This window comes from Podarcis bocagei (assembly GCF_964188305.1).
Source record: "Podarcis bocagei genome assembly, chromosome: 7".
Taxonomy (NCBI): Eukaryota; Metazoa; Chordata; class Lepidosauria; order Squamata; family Lacertidae; genus Podarcis; species Podarcis bocagei.
The window spans coordinates 87,961,603-87,979,156 of NC_138132.1; the positions used below are offsets into that span (position 1 = coordinate 87,961,603).

Below are 17,554 nucleotides of genomic sequence, written 5' to 3' on the forward strand. Positions count from 1 at the left end.
AGAATCAATGCTTTTTTTCCTGGAAAAAAAGTTTAGGGATACTCTCCTTTTCCTACTCATACTGAAATACTGCCCCTCAATGAGGCCAAACTTTGATTCACAAAATGTTTAGGGGTATGTGCACCCCTGCGTCCCGGCCCCCCCCCCCAGAAAAAAGCACTGCATAGAATCATAAAACCGTAGAGTTGGAAGGGACCCCAAAGGTTTTCTAGTCCAACCCCATGCAATGCAGTGTGATAAGAATTTTACCACTAAATGTTCATAAATGTACCAACCAAGCATGTACATAGATCAGCACAGGAAGACCGACCTGAAACCATTTTTGATTCCCAAACTGACCAAATGTTTTCTCTGCAAGGTCAAAGGGAAATGGAAAAGCCTCCCCATTGTCTTTTCCTTCACCAATCCTAATTTAAGGGTATGTTTGTCTGTGTTTGAATAGGGTGAGCCTATGACCTGGCTCAGCAACTAAGTATTTTGTTGTTGTTTAGTCGTTTAGTCGTGTCCGACTCTTCGTGACCCCATGGACCAGAGTACGCCAGGCACTCCTGTCTTTCACTGCCTTCCGCAGTTTGGTCAAACTCATGCTGGTAGCTTCAAGAACATTGTCCAACCATCTCATCCTCTGTCGTCCCCTTCCCCTTTCCCAACATCAGGGTCTTTTCCAGGGAGTCTTCTCTTCTCATGAGGTGGCCAAAGTATTGGAGCCTCAGCTTCAGGATCTGTCCTTCCAGTGAGCACACAGGGCTGATTTCCTTCAGAATGGAGAGCTTTGATCTTCTTGCAGTCCATGGGACTCTCAAGAGTCTCCTCCAGCACCATAATTAAAAAGCATCAATTATTCGGCGATCAGCCTTCTTTATGGTCCAGCTCTCACTTCCATACATCACTACTGGGAAAACCATAGCTTTAACTATACGGACCTTTGTTGGCAAGGTGATGTCTCTGCTTTTTAAGATGCTGTCTAGGTTTGTCATTGCTTTTCTCCCAAGAAGCAGGCGTCTTTTAATTTCGTGACTGCTGTCACCATCTGCAGTGATCATGGAGCCCAAGAAAGTAAAATCTCTCACTGCCTCCATTTCTTCCCCTTCTATTTGCCAGGAGGTGATGGGACCAGTGGCCATGATCTTCGTTTTTTTGATGTTGAGCTTCAGACCATATTTTACGCTCTCCTCTTTCACCCCCATTAAAAGGTTCTTTAATTCCTCCTCACTTTCTGCCATCAAGGTTGTGTCATCTGCATATCTGAGGTTGTCCTCTGCTTCAATACCACCACGGAAGAGAATCCACATCCTCTAAAGCAGCCTTTCTCAACCGGTGGGTCCCCAGATGTTGTTGAACTACAACTCCCATCACCCCTGGCTAGCAAGGCCAGAGCTCAGGGATGATAGGAGTTGTAGTCCAACAACATCTGGGGAGAGTCTAAAGGGAGTCCATTCCACTGCTGAACAACTCTTACTGTCAAAGTTCTTCCTGATGTTTATATTTATATCCCCCCTTTTTCTCCCAGAACTCAAGATGGTGTGTATAGGCCTCCCTTCTTCCTCCTTTAATCCCCACAACAACCATGTGAAGTGGGTTAGGCTGAGAGGCAGTGCCTGACCCCCAAGGTCACACAATGATCTTCATGGTCAACTGGGGAGATTTGATCTCTGGGTTCCCAGATCCTAGTCCAATGCTCTAACCACTATGCCACACCGCCTACAGTTGAGCAGTGGGATTTTGGGTCCCACTGCAAAGAGGGGAGCCTGAGCTACATCTCCATGAATTGTGATTTAGTGCAACCCTGTCAATTGTTGATTCTGGATTTGTGTTTTATTTTATAAAAAAAATTATTGGTTTTTCACAGTTTTTATAAACACAAACAATACACAATACAAACAAACAAACACACAAACAAACATGTATAATTTCATATCCCTTTTTCTTAAACCTTACTTCGCCGACTTCCCCATACCTCCCCTTTCTACATCCCAATTTCCAAAATTATTTCAGCAAATCCTAACACTTAGTTATGTCAAATTTCCCCTTATTCTTTTCTTTTACTTAATCTTTTACAGCTGTAGTCTCCTTCTTTCCCCTTAAAACCACGACATTTTAGCATTCATTGATTTTACAATGTTTCTTAAGATAAACTTTAAATTTCTTCCAATCTTCTTCCGCCGTCTCTTTCCCCTGATCACGGATTCTGCCAGTCATTTTGGCCAGTCCCATATAGTCTTCATCTGCCATTCTTCCAAAAGTGGGTAGATCTTGAGTCTTCCAATGCTTCGCGATGAGTACTCTTGCTGCTGTGGTGGCGTACATAAAAAAAATTCTATCTTTCTTTGACACCAATTGGCCGACAATGCCCAAGAGAAAGGCCTCTGGTTTCTTAGGGAAGGTACATTTAAGCACCTTTTTCATTTCATTATATATCATTTCCCAGAAAGCCTTAATCTTCGGGCACGTCCACCAAAGGTGATAGAAAGTACCTTCAGTTTCCTTACATTTCCAACACTTATTGTCAGGCAAATGGTAAATTTTTGCTAGCTTGACTGGGGTCATGTACCACCTATAAATCATTTTCATAATATTTTCCTTTAAGGCATTACATGCCGTAAATTTCAAACCGGTGGTCCACAACTGTTCCCAGTCAGCAAACATAATATTATGACCAATGTCTTGTGCCCACTTAATCATAGCTGATTTAACTGTTTCATCTTGTGTATTCCATTTCAGCAACAAGTTATACATTCTAGACAAATTCTTAGCATTGGGTTCTAACAATTCTGTTTCTAGTTTTGATTTCTCCACCTGGAAGCCAATTTTCCTGTCTTGTTTATAAACCTCCATTATTTGATAATAATGGAGCCAATCTCGTACTTTGGTCTTCAATTTCTCATAACTCTGTAGTTTCAATTTATCACCTTCTTGTTCCAAAATCTCCCAATATTTTGGCCATTTAGCCTCCATATTGAGTTTTTCCCAGCTTCAGCCTCCATTGGCGACAGCCATCTTGGAGTTTTATTTTCCAACAGATCTTTATATCTGGTCCAGACATTGTATAATGCTTTCCTAACAATATGATTTTTAAAAGCTTTATGCGCTTTAACCTTATCATACCATAAGTATGCATGCCATCCAAATACATTATTAAAACCTTCCAAGTCCAAGATATCTGTATTCTCGAGGAGCATCCACTCTTTCAACCAGCAAAAAGCTGCTGATTCATAGTAAAGTTTTAAGTCCGGCAGGGCAAATCCCCCTCTTTCCTTTGCATCCGTTAAAATCTTAAATTTTATTCTGGGTTTTTTGCCCTGCCAGACAAATTTCAAAATGTCTTTCTGCCACCTCTTGAAACAGTCCATCTTGTCAAGGATTTGCAATGCTTGAAACAAAAATAACATTCTAGGCAATACATTCATCTTTATGACTGCAATTCGGCCTAACAAGGAAAGCTTCAAATTTGACCATATTTCTAAATCTTTTTTAACTTCTGACCAACATTTCTCGTAATTATCTTTAAACAAATTCACATTCTTGGCTGTCATATTGACCCCTAGATATTTCACCTTCTTAACCACTGTCAAACCTGTTTCATTCTGGAACCTCTGTTGATTCTGGATTTGAACTCAAGACAGAAGGCAGTTGCCTGAGTACTGCTGAGCCAAATGAGATATTTGGTCTTTCTGGATAGCTCAAATAGAGCACATTCACTGAGCAAGAACTACGTATTCACATAACTTGTTTTCTCACTCTTTCACACTTGATGCCCTCTTTACTTCAGTACGCAAAATTCTCGCTACAGAAATCAGCAGGTGTGTTATTGTTTCACAATGGGTCACGGGTAGGTTTTTCTCTAAATACAAATTTACTTGCGAGTCAGTAGAACTTACTTCCAAGCTGACATGCATACGATTTCACTTCTAGTAAAACTACATCTAAGAATTACAGATAAACAATTTGTCTACATAGTTCAGCTGAATACCAGAATGCACTTGCTACTGGACATGTATATATATGAAAAGGCTCCTATTTCATATTTGCATTTCCAACAGTCTGCGGTTGTACTTACTGCTGCAAGCGAACTCAAAACATCCAGGGCTGAGAGACAGGGAAACCTCTGGCCCTCTGTATGTTGCTGGACCCCTTAGTCCTCATCCCTGACCATCGGTCATGCAGGCTGGAGCTTATGAGAGTCTTAGTATCATGTAGTGTGTGTATAATTTCGATTGCACACATACAAAAAATAACATACTAACCTATTATTATTATTATTATCATCATCATCATCATCATCATCATCATCATCATCATCATTCCACCCTATACCTGGGGGTCTCGGGGTGGTTCATAGATGTTGGATATTAATGTTTAGCATATTTACAACGCAATCTAAGTTACAGGTGCCACATAACACCTGTAATAATGCAATCCTTTAGTGTGGCCATTACCAGGCAGTTACCTTCACTGCACTCTTTTCAGCACCTGCTAAAAACATTTTTGTTTAGACAAGCCTGCCTGGGTATTTAGAAGGTTGGTGCGAGTTTAAATCTGTTTTTAGTCTATTGCTATTTTAACTGTTCAAAAGTCTTAAATTATTGCTGCCAATTCTTCTTATGGATGATTTTTAAATCTTTTTTTCTTCTAACCGGTGATGTTTTATCTTTTCTGCAGACTGCTTTGAGGGTGTACAAATTTTACGACATAAAAAGATATGCAAATTTGTTGCCTGTTCTGTCCTCTTTTTGGTGATGGCATTTTTATTACAGTCATAAGGGACCCCTGACCATTAGGTCCAGTCGTGACCGACTCTGGGGTTGTGGCGCTCATCTCGCTTTATTGGCCGAGGGAGCCGGCGTACAGCTTCCGGGTCATGTGGCCAGCATGACTAAGCCACTTCTGGCAAACCAGAGCAGCGCACGGAAACGCCGTCGACCTTCCTGCCAGAGCAGTACCTATTTATCTACTTGCACTTTGACATGCTTTCAAACTGCTAGGTTGGCAGGAGCAGGGACCGAGCAACGGGAGCTCACCCTGTTGCGGGGATTTGAACCGCCAACCTTCTGATTGCCAAGTCCTAGGCTCTGTTGTTTAACCCACAGCACCACCCGCGTCCCTATTACAGTCATACCTCAGGTTAAAGACGCTTCGGGTTAAATCTTTCCAGGTTGCGTCCCGCGGCGACCCGGAAGTACTGGAAAGGGTTACTTCCGGGTTTCTCCGCTCATGCACGCGCAGATGCTCAAAATGGCGTCACGCGCATGCGCCGAAGTGGCAAATCGCAACCCGCGCACGCTCAGACGCAGGTTGCGTTCTGCTCAGTTGCGAGCGGGCTCTGGAACTGATCTCGTTTGCAACCAGAGGTACCACTGTATTACCATTGAATGACCAATAAATAATAATAATAAATAAATAAAGCCTTGGCAGGCATCAACACCACAAGGGATATTTATCCGCTCTGCATCTCTCTGAACTGCCCCCCTCCCTCGCCATCTGCAACCCTGAGTGCTGGCTCATCTCTTTCATCCCCCCCCTCCATCCTGCCAGTCATTAAAGTTGCTGTCAGCTCATTGATGGCACACGAGCTGCCTGTGTGCAGCTGGAGGTTCACAAACATCTCCCGTTCCAGGCACAGCTCTGTCCCAGACAACAAAGGGCAAAGTGTGAGTGCAGAAGATGGCCTGATGTTTGCGAGGCCTTCTGAGCAGCTGGGAGCAGGGTCGAGACATCCACGGGTCTCCCACCACTCGGGGGGGGGCAAGGCCCACATAGAAGAAAAGTGACCGCTTGGAGCATCCTCTTTGGCAGTGAGGCTCAGCACGTGTCAGGCCTCAAGTTGGATGGGGCAGGGAGCTCACCAGTCTGTCCGGACCAGACAATAGTATCATAGTCATCCCTTTGGCCAGAGAGACCTGCAAGTAGCAAAAACATTGGAGTGGTATATATGTAACAGAGGAGGGGGGCTTTGATGAGTATGTGGGAAGGGAAAGGCCTACTATGATCTTCCTACCCAGCAGATGAGAGGAGAGGTGCTCATCCTGTAAACAGGAGTAGTAGTAGTAGTAGTAGTAGTAATAATAATAATAATAATAATAATAATAATAATAATAATAATAATTTATTTATACCCCACCCATCTGGCTGGATTTTCCCAGCCACTTTGGGCAGCTTCCAACAAAGTATTAAAATACAGCAGTCTGTTAAGCACTAAAAGCTTTCCTAAAGAGGGCTGCCTTCAGATGTCTTCTAAAAGTCTGGTAGTTGTTCTTCCCTTTGACATTTGGTGGGAGGGCGTTCCACAGGGCGGGCGCCACTACCGAGAAGGCCCTCTGCCTGGTTCTCTGTAACTTTGCTTCTCGCAGTGAGGGAACCGCCAGAAGGCCCTCGGCGCTAGACCTCAGTGTCTGGGCAGAACGATGGGGGTGGAGACGCTCCTTCAGGTATACTGGACCGAGGCCATTTAGGGCTTTAAAGGTCAGCACCAACACTTTGAATTGAGCTCAGAAACGTACTGGGAACCAGGTAGAAGGCCTTCTTGGTGGTGGCGCCCTCCCTGTAGAACACCCGCCCTTCAGATGTCAAGGAAATAAACAACTATCTGACTTTTGGAAGACATCTGAAGGTAGCCCTGTATAGAGAAGTTTTTAATGTTTGATGTTTTATTGTGTTTTAAATATTTTGTTGGGAGCTGCCCAGAGTGGTTGGGGAAACCCAGCCAGATGGGCCAGGTATGTTATTATTATTACTACTACTACTACATCCTGGCTAGTAGCCATGTCTCCATGAATTTGCTTAATCCTCTTCTGAAGCGATATTGGTTGGTGGACATCACTGCCTCCTATAGGGCAAGTTCCACAGTTGAACTACTATACATGCTGCATGGGTGACTTTCTTACATCTGTCCTGAATAGAGTCCAATCCCTTCCAACTCTATGATTCTGTGAAGACTGAAAAGTCGCAAATGCTGCAATCTTTTTTCCTAGGGTAGTTGCAGAGGACACCACAGGGAGCACCACAACAATGACTTAGAACAGAAGGCGAGGGCAGGGGGTGGATGGACAAATTATGTCCTAGCACAGGGCACCACTGAAATTTGAAAGCCCCAAGTCCTCCACTGGGAGTTGCTGCCCCCACTCAATCATTTTGGTTGCCCTTTTCTGAACCTTCCCCAGCTCTACAATACCCTCTTTGAGGTGAGGTGGTCAGAATGGTACACAATATTCCCAAATTCAGTTGCACCATCAAAGAATGAAGAAAGTGGCCGCCTTCTTGCTTTGAAAGTCCCGAGAACCTTCTGACCCAACTATTGGAGAGGCAAAGAGGGTCCTTAATGAGCCACACTTTGACGCTCCTGGCGTCAGAACAAGCTGACTTTCTGAAGGACAAGAGGCTGCTAAGAGGCCTCTGTGCCTGTGGACAAATCTCCAGAGAGGGTCTCTTGACTGACAAGTGACGCCAAGGGCCACTTAGCTGTACTTTATTTCTTTTGAAAGAACTTGGTGAGAACAGGTAGAGGACACACAGCAAATCACCTTCGGCGCTTTGGTGCCAGGAACCCTATATAAACGGAGCCCTCCTCTCTCGTGCCTGGAAACAACCAGGATCAGTGGGGACAGCTGAAAGCTAGCCAGAAGACTTGAGATGGAGAATAACAGCAAAAGTAGCAAGGATGTCCTGATGATAGAGGCACCCCCGGTGAGTCGTTCTCCACTTGGGACTGAGGTCCTGCTCCTGCAGGTATGGTGTGGAGTCCAGCCTGGGCAAGGAGGGCTGAGCTGGAGAGAGAGGGATGTGCAGGGATGGCCCCTAGCATTTGGAACTGGGGCAAGGGGGTCCTCTGGGATGTTCTCCTCCCTGCTCTCCACTCCAAGGGACTTGTGCTGGAGAACTTCCCACTGGACTTTGCCCTATAGATTCTGCTCTGCCGGGGGTTGGACTGAAAGGCTCTTGCTGTCCTTTCCAACTCGACAGTTATATGATTCAATGGGCCTGTCTCCCACTCTGCTGCCATTTATGGTGCCCAAAATCTGTCCCGCGAGACGGCAGGCGTAACACTAAAACCACCCACACATTGGATTATGAATGGATGGGTGGATGGATGAATAGGAGTTGTGGTTGCATCAAATGGCTTTGTCCTTCTGTGCTTCCCTCTAACTATACAGTGTATACATTTTGGTTCCTATTTCCTCAGTGCCTCAGGTCTTACTAAGGTGGTACACTTGTGTCTGCTCGCCCCACTTTCATGTTAGATCGCTTTTATTAATTTTCCAATAAAAGTCATCCAATTAACATATCAAATCATAATCCAATAAAAATAAAAAACTATGTGAAGCTGTAAAATTAATAAGTAAAATTTGGAAGATAATTTGACCTTTTTTATTGCGTGCCTCACTTTAAGCTGCATGGTGTCACATGAAGGAACCTTTATACAGGAATTCCTGCACATGGAAAGCTAGCCTGCAAGGGTCAAAGTCTATCCTTTTCTCTAACAGGCTGGGCTTTTTATGCACAGGGATTTTTGCTGTATGGAGGAATACTCCATCATAGGAGCCCTACCTGTAATCTGAAGTGGTGCAGTCCAGAGGCGGTGCAGAGTTAAACTATGGAACTCACTCCCACAGGAAGCAGTGATGGCCACCAACTCGGATGGCTTTGGAAGAGGATGAGACAAGAAGGAACATTTTATCATATGTGGTGGGAATGTAAGAAAGTAAAGAACTTCTGGGAAATGATATATAATGAGTTGAAAAAGATGTTGAAATTTACATTTTTTAAAAAACCAGAAGCATTTTTACTTGGTATTATAGGTCAGGACATTAATAGGCATGATGTTAAATTGTTTCTATATGCAACAACTGCAGCAAGAGCGTTGTTAGCCCAGAAATGGAAGCAAGAAGAAATTCCGACGAAAGAAGAATGGCAGATAAAATTAATGGACTATGCAGAATTGGAGAAAATGACAGAAAGGATTCGAAACCTGCGGGAACAGAGATTTACAGAAGATCGGAAGAAGTATACAAACTATTTGCAATTGTAATCAACAAATTATGCTAGTAGGACTACAAGAAGTTCTGTAAAGAGAAAAATATGAAACGTTACAAAGTAGAAAAAGAAAAGAGATATCAGTTATGAGATTTAAATGTAATAGGGAAAGTAAGAAATGTATATTAAGAGATTAGACTGGAAATTTTTCAGACAGGATTGATGGAAGTAAAAAAAAAATTGTATAAGATGTAAAAGTATGTTTAATTACTGTTGAAAATGATAGGTTAAAACACACACACACACACACACACACACACACACACACACACACACACACATATCAATATAGAAGAGGATGAGACCAATTCATGGAAGAGGAAAAGGCTATCCATGGCTACTTGCCCTGAGGGCTAGGCTCTGCCTCCACAGTCAGAGGCAGCAATCTTCTGAATACCAGTTGCTGGAAACCACAGGAGGAGAGAGTGCCGGTCTTCTGCAAGAATCCTGCTTGCTGCTTTCCCACGCGCATCTGGTTGGCCACTGTGAGAAGAGTTTCCTGGACTAGATGGGCCATGGGCCTGATCCAGTCGGCTCTTTTTATGTGCTTACGTTTACTCCTTCCATGAGACCTTGTATGTGCCTCTGTCCAATCATTCTGTCTGGGTCAAAATGTACCACAACGTTCTCATGAGCATCTTTTCTGGTTCTGCAGGGTTACACAGCCTCCCCCCGGCTCCCCGGACTACCTTGCAAGAAGCTCCTGATCGTGGTGGTGGTGGTGGTGGTGATCGTTTTGGTTGTCCTGGCTTTTGGGCTGATGGGGCTGCGTATCACGGAGAAGCACACAGAGACAGTAAGTACAGCATGACGAATCACAGAATTGTAGAGTTGGATGGGACCTCACGGGTCATCTAGTCCAACCCCCTGCAATGCAGGAATCACAGCTAAAGCATCCAAGACAGATGGCCACCCAACTTCTGCTTAAAAACCTCAAGTGAATGAGGTCTGTGAGTCACCTCAAGAAGTGCCACAGCTAGTACAGTGGTACCTCAGGATGCGAACGGGATCCGTTCCAGAACCCCATTCACATCCTGAATAGAACATAAGACGCGACGGTCGTGTTTTGCTGCTTCTGCGCATGCGCGTGACATCATTTTGAGAGTCTGTGCATGCGTGAGCAGCGAAACCCGGAAGTAACACGCTCTGTTACTTCCGGGTTGCACCGGAGCGCAACCTGAAAGTGCTCAACCTGAAGCACATTCAACCCGTGGTATGACTGTAATTCCTCAAATGCCTGTTGGGGCTAAAGGTGGGTCCTTCACCTGCGAAGACTGAAGACAACTGGCTTAAACACCTGTGCACTGAACCTTGTTGAGTACTGTGGTTTCCCTAAGCAGAAGCAAATTCCAAGGGGGAAGACTCTGCTAAACAGCGGGTTAACCTTTAGCGCTCCAGATCTTGCTGGACTCCCACTTCCACCACCCTTGGCTACTTGTTCCCAGACCTGCTGGGTGAAGAGTCCCACCATACCCGGAGGGTCAAAGGTTCCCACTCCTCTGTCTTCTTCCCAAAATGATGGTAGTTGTTTGTTTTCATAGTACTGGCGACTCTCAAGGCCTGTACACACTTCCACCAGTGTGGTGTAGTGGTTAAGAGCGGTAGTCTCGTAATCTGGGGAACCGGGTTCGCGTCTCCGCTCCTCCACATGCAGCTGCTGGGTGACCTTGGGCCAGTCACACTTCCCTGAAGTCTCTCAGCCCCACTCACCTCACAGAGTGTTTGTTGTGGGGGAGGAAGGGAAAGGAGAATGTTAGCCGCTTTGAGACTCCTTCGGGTTGTGATAAAGTGGGGTATCAAATCCAAACTCTTCTTCTTCTCTTCTTCCACTTGCCTGGAAAGCTTGGGTCTGAGTGGTTTTCCACTTGACCCACACTTTCTAGGCAGTCCTCCCCTTGCTCCACTCCTTTCCCAGGGAAAACCCACACTTTAGCTCTAAACTGGAGCAAACATCAATCCAGGAAAAGCCTGAATTCCTGTTTGCTCCAACTGAGTGCTAAGATGCAGTTCTAGGGACAGCGCATAAAGTCAAAACCAGCTGGGATTGCCCATGTCTTTTTTCCTGGACTCGCATCCCCTTTCCACCTCTTATATTTATATTTGCAAAGCATGTAAAGCTGAATGCACCCAAGTTAAATGCTCCAGTTCATACATCTCGTTCCCTTCGCTCTTCATCACTCAACATGGTCTCCTTTTCAACGTCTAGGTCCTGCAAATGACTATCCAAGGCCTGGATGGGGAGGGCTCCCCACAGCATCTTTCCATGAGCAGGAAGGAGAGACTGGCCACCTTCCATGTCAGCAGGGTCAACTCTTCGGCCACCGTGGTGTATGACTACAGCAACGTAAGATTTGCTGAAAGTGGTTCCTAGTTCCCAAAGGAGTCGTGCAGCTTTGCCCAAGGCCTGCTTGTCCACCTAGCAGGTCCCTTTTAGAAATAATAACATCTATCCTGACAAGGGAGCAAGTCAGTGGCGAGTCCTGGTGGGGCTGGCTGGATCTGTTGGTTTCCTTAAGCACAAAGGACAACAAATATTGTGTCACCTTAAAAGCTAACTAGATGGGACACGGGTGGCGCCGTGAGTTAAACCTAGGACTTGCCAATCAGAAGGTCGGCGGTTCGAATCCCCACGACGGGGTGAGCTCCCATTGCTCGGTCCCTGCTCCTGCCAACCTAGCAGTTCGAAAGCACATCAAGTGCAAGTAGATAAATAGGTACCACTCCGGCGGGAAGGTAAACGGCGTTTCCCTGCGCTGCTCTGGTTCGCCAGAAGCGGCTTAGTCATGCTGACCACATGACCCAGAAGCTGTACACCGGCTTCCTCAGCCAATAAAGTGAGATGAGCACCGCAACCCTGGAGTCGGTCACGGCTGGACCTAATGGTCAGGGCTCCCTTTACCCCTTTAACTTTTAAAAGCTAACTTGAGACTATGAAAGTTTATGTCCCAAACTTCCCCCTGCTTATCTGCGGGGATTTTCATCCTTGAAAAGTCCAAATCAGAAAGAAAAACCCTGCGTTTAAAGTGGGAAAGGAGTGGTACCGGGACAACATTGGAATGGGCTACACATTTTCTTCTGGTTTGGACGTGCCCTTAGGGCTTATCCACGCTTCCTCTTGTGTCGCTGCTTCCCCCGTGGAAAGCCACTCTTCAGTGCAAATGGCAATTTAGGTTTTCTCTGGATAGCCATTTCTTCTGACCGATCGCAGGTTTTCCTTTGGAGAGGGCAAGGGGCAATCCTCTGTGATGCATGCCTAGAAGGTGCAAATCAAGCAGAAAGCTGCTCAGACTCATGCTGTCTAGGCATGGCACAACGGGAAGTGTAGCTGAGCCCAGTACAGTGGTACCTCGGGTTACATACGCTTCAGGTTACATACACTTCAGGTTACAGACTCTGCTAACCCAGAAATAGTGCTTCAGGTTAAGAACTTTGCTTCAGGATAAGAACAGAAATCGGGTTCCGGTGGCGCGGCAGCAGCAGGAGGCCCCATTAGCTAAAGTGGTGCTTCAGGTTAAGGAAGTTTCAGGTTAAGAACGGACCTCCGGAACGAATTAAGTACTTAACCTGAAGTACCACTGTAGTGGAAAGGTGGATTAGGACCAGAAGAGAATTGAGAGCAGGGCAGGGCAGGTTAATCCCAAGAGAAAAGCCCTCCCTCTCCCTTCAAAAAGTCTGAAGCATCATATCAAAGCCACACATGCTTCTTATTGACATGATAGATATTTTGTCTGGCGTGGAAAAAGCGAATGGAGAAAAGTTTCCCCTCCCTCTCTCCTAATACTAGAACTCCTGGGCATCGACTGAAGCTCAGCCTTGGAAGCGTCAGGACAGAAAAAAGAAAGCACTGCTTCATGCACCACATAGTTAAACTGTGGAACTCACTGCCACAAGAGGCAGTGAGGGCCACCAACTTGGATGGGCTTTTAAAAGAGGATTAGACAAATACATGGAGGAGAGGTGGCTACTAGTCTTGGTGACTATGCTCTGCATCCTTGTGAATAGCAGCTGCCTGGAGGTGCGAGTCTGGTCGGCCGCCACGAGAGCAGGGTGCTGGACTAGATGGGTGGTTGGCCTGATCCAGCAGCCTCTTCTGATGTTTTTACATGTTCTTATTTATTTGGGGGAAGAATAAAATGTGTTGTCAAAAGGGCTCATTCTGCTCTGAAAACCAAAAGCCTTGGCATTTGACTCAGCCCTAGTCTTTGCTTACCTAGTGTGTGTGAACAGAAGATGCAACAGAGGAAGGCACAGGGAGAGAAGCTTGGAGGGGGGCATGGGGTCTGGGATATGAGGTAGAGCCCTGAGAAGGTGGGGTTGCCCTTGCACATATACCTTGTTGAGACCCAAAATATGTACAGTATAAAGGTAAAGGGACCCCTGACCATTAGGTCCAGTCGTGGCCGACTCTGGGGTTGCAGCGCTCATCTCGCTTTATTGGCCGAGGGAGCCGGCGTACAGCTTCCGGGTCATGTGGCCAGCATGACTAAGCCGCTTCTGGCGAACCAGAGCAGCGCACGGAAACGCCGTTTACCTTCCCACTTGAGTGGTACCTATTTATCTACTTGCACTTTGACATGCTTTCAAACTCCTAGGTTGGCAGGAGCAGGGACCGAGCAACGGGAGCTCACCCTGTCACAGGGATTCAAACTGCCAACCTTCTGATCGGCAAGTCCTAGGCTCTGTGGTTTAACCCACAGCGCCACCCGCATCCCTATGTACAGTATACCCACAATAAAATACCTCCTGCAATACAGGAACCACAGCTAAATTGACAGCCTTTGCCTTTGAACAGCTCCTGATTGGCTACAGATCTTGGCCGGGACAGTCCTGCTACATCACCAGAATGAAGAAGGAAAACATCCAGAGCCTGGATGCTGCTGTCAAGGTGTTCCAGAACATCCAGGTTAGAATAATTGCCCTAACTCTACATTCAGAGTTTCCAAGGCATGGAAAAAGCAAATCATGTGGGAAGATTGCTTCTGGACTGTACCACTTCACACAGTGCAGCTGGCTGAATGTCCCACCATCCTCCAAAACAACCACAAACCCAGTGCTGGGACACATAACACCCCAGTCTGCAGTAATCCAAGGACATTGTGATTTGCTGTTTGGGCTGTTTGGGATAGCAGTTGTCTTTTGAGAGTGGCTAGACGGGGATCCCTGTCCTTAAGGCTGGCTGCCACTGGTTTGCAGGCAGGACATGAGGGCAGAATGAAAACAGACCAGTGCTTTCTCATGTCCCATTTCTCCATTTGGGAAAACTGCTCTTTAGTGCTCAATCAGAACAAATGGCAATTCTGTTTTTCCATAGGTTGCCATTTGTTCTGCTCTATCACAGGTTTTCCCCCAGAAAGGAGTGGGCCAAGGGGAAAACCACTTGGACCCGTGCTTTCTAGGCACACAGGACAGGTGGATGTGTGAACAAGTCCCAAGAGCTGAAGGGAATCCATCCACACCCACCTGTTGATTGTCGGAACATCTTTAAAGCCGCTTAGAAAACTATGCAGAACCTTTCCCAGAGGGATTTGGAGGGACTGTGTGAAGCGGTCAGGCTGTGTCAAAGTTTGCAGGGCAATTTTATATTTCAGAGAAACATACAGTTATAGAATTGGATAGGGTTCCCCAGGGTCGTACCATTAACAAAGAGATCTGTTTTTGCAGCCCAGACCTCCAGCGTCATTCCTCAAAGAGAATGAGGAGGGAACAGAAGGGCTCCCGGCGTCGCTGGCTGACCGTTCTATCCTGGGTACCACCATCAACATCCTCTGTAGCAGCGTCCCCATCTACTGGGCTTAGAGGAGGAGAGATGGGTGAGAGAAGTGAAGACCAAAGACCCAACAGAGCGTGCACACCAGCAACGAAAGTCAGACTTCCTGCAACAGGGATGCTATGCAAGAGATCCCTGAAATGGCCCTGTGGGAACCCTCAGCCTTTATGTAGAGATCATAGAATCACAGAATTGGAAGAGACCCAAAGTCTCATGTAGTTCAACTCCCTGAAATGCAGGAATCACAACAGATAGATAGATAGATAGATAGATAGATAGATAGATAGATAGAACTGCAAACAACACCCCTTTGCTAATCTCTTGGCCTCAGGGGATAAAGTCCATTCTTGGTCAATTGCCACGACTTCATCAGAATAGAAAGCCACATGCAGCAACTACATGGATTGAAGCATTGCTAGACTAAGCCGTTTCATGGGAAGGGGAGCCATTCCTCAAAGGCAGAGCCCATGCAGAAAGTCCCATGTTCGAGCCCTGGTATCTCCAAGGTGAAAAGCTCATGCCTGAAATCTTGGAGTCGAGGAATCAGATGGTGGAGAATGTGGTGAGCTAGCTGGACCCATCTGGGCTCAGGCTACAGACAGAAGCTGGAGTGCATGTTCTCCTGTCTGCACACACTTCTGGCATGGTATTTCATAATTATTTTATTTCACAAAATTTGTACTCAGCTTGATCGTAAAAAAAGCAACAACCTCAAAGCAGTTTACAAAAAAAAGATAAAACCAAAAAATTACCAATTAGACACATTAACAACAATAATTTAAGACCTACAAAAGTAGGGTTGCCATACATCCGGACTTTCGCAGACATACATGGAATACCACAGTCAGAAGCAGTGTCCGGGTAGAAATTGGGCAAAAAAAAAAAGTCTGCGAAAATCCGGACGTATGGCAACCATATCAGCAGTGTCATTTTTGCCTATTTTCCTTAAAAATTGCTGGAAAACGTCCTTTTGGGCAAGAACTTTGGGCAAAAAACCCCAAACCAAAACAAACCATCTCAACAACATTGACAGGGGGGGGGGGAACTCAACAACTTTTGTGTCCAGCTTTTCACTTTTTGAAATATGGCAACCCCACGAAAAGTTAAAATAACAACAGGCTAAAAAGCAGATTAAAACTCATATCAACCTTCTAAATATCTGAGTTAGGCTGGCCTAAAACTTAAATATTTTTAGCAGGTGCTGAAAAGAGAACAGTGAATGTGTGCGCCTGGTATCAATAGGCAGGGAGTTCCAAAGTACGTACTAAAAGACAGAATTCATACAAATGTGGCACCTGTAGCAGTGCCAGTTCTGCCAATCAAAGTGGTCCAGCAGTCAAGGCAATCTTGCAGGTGATAACTCTCTCCATGCCAGCTTAGTATGTGCAGGATGCTAGTCCAACATGTAAAGAGAGAAAGAGAGTTTGCTTTCAGATGGGGATGAGACGGGACATCCAGACATTTAATCCACTAGCTGCAATTTGAGGGAAGGCACTTAGCCCAACCATGTTATCATCATGTATCCTGGCCCTAAGCAGATGGGAATTCAAGACAAGGCAAGGAAACAGATTTTATGTACTAAACTTTTTTTTTGAAAAATCTATTGTTATAAGAATAATTCTGCTTGAACATCTCTAGCTGCTGATATCAACCATGCACATCTTTTTATTGTATGCTTTGTACTGGTCGTCTGCTGGTTATGTTCCCTTTTTCTTAACGCTGCTTGTCAAATCTATAATCATCAATAAAGTGCAGGAAGGCAAAATTTGAGCTGTTGGGGTGTGTGTGTCTTAATAATGCCAGAAAAGGTCTGGCCTTGAGTTTGCTGGAAGATCCAGTACATATAAAAATAAGTATTTCTTTATACAGCATATAGTTGAACTATGGCAGGGGGAAGTGATAGCCATTAATTTGACTGGACAAATTCATGGAGGAAAGGGCTATTGGTGGCTACTAGTGTTGTAGACAAAACATCTGCCCCTTTCCCCTTATGGGGTATCCAAGAGCCCAATAGGTTCCCTATTGGTAGGAGAAAATAACAGAGGCCAACCAGAGAATATTGAGAAGCAAAGCAGCTAGTAAGCCTCTTCTTTATTGATCTGTTGCAACAGGGTGCTCCCCTCACCACACGCAGGAGGGAGGAGGAACCCAGAACAATGGCGTGCAAGGCCTTATATAGACATTTTAAATTCCCTGCTCTGGAGCTCAAGACCACCCCTCCATACATCATACCTACATCACAGAAAAGGTGGTCTACAACAGAAATCTGGATGACTTGTTTATCTTGTCTGACAGGTTACCTGTTTAATGGTCACTTGATTGGATTGCCTGGGGAGCCTGGCCAGTCTTTTGTAATGATAAATATTTAATTCCTGGGCCAGGTCACAGGCTCACACCCTATTCATATCTTAAATGTGCCCTTAAGACAGGATTTGCGAAGGAAAAAGGCAATGGGGATGTTTCCCACTTTGACATTGCAGAGAAATAATTGAGGTCAATTTGTTAAGAACCTTTTTTCTGTGGGGTTTTCAGACATGTGGTTTATATTTTTATGTACGTGTTTGCTTGGTACATTTATGAACATTTATTACATATCTAAGACCTTAAAATTCTTATCACACTATGACAGGGGGCAGTGACAGCCACCAATTTGACTGGACAAATTCATGGAGTAAAGGACTATTGGTGGCTACTAGCCACCCAAGTTTGTGGCTATCGCTGCTTCCTGTGGAAGAATCGCTTGCTAACATGGACAGACTG

The 17,554-nt window shown here is 45.4% G+C and overlaps 1 protein-coding gene across 2 annotated transcripts; it reads left to right on the forward strand.

The window, feature by feature from the left end:
* Positions 1-7,518: 7,518 nt before the first annotated feature.
* Positions 7,519-16,559, forward strand: SFTPC (surfactant protein C). Of its 2 annotated transcripts, none has more exons than XM_081203272.1 (5): positions 7,519-7,722; positions 9,683-9,823; positions 11,234-11,371; positions 13,820-13,930; positions 14,689-16,559. In XM_081203272.1, the coding sequence occupies exons 1-5, from the start codon at positions 7,627-7,629 to the stop codon at positions 14,821-14,823; spliced, it is 621 nt and encodes a 206-aa protein (XP_081059398.1). In that variant the 5' UTR covers positions 7,519-7,626; the 3' UTR covers positions 14,824-16,559. The 2 variants fall into 2 exon arrangements, with proteins under 2 accessions (XP_081059398.1, XP_081059399.1); XM_081203273.1 differs by having other exon boundaries at positions 7,529-7,680.
* The last annotated feature ends 995 nt before the right edge of the window (positions 16,560-17,554 follow it).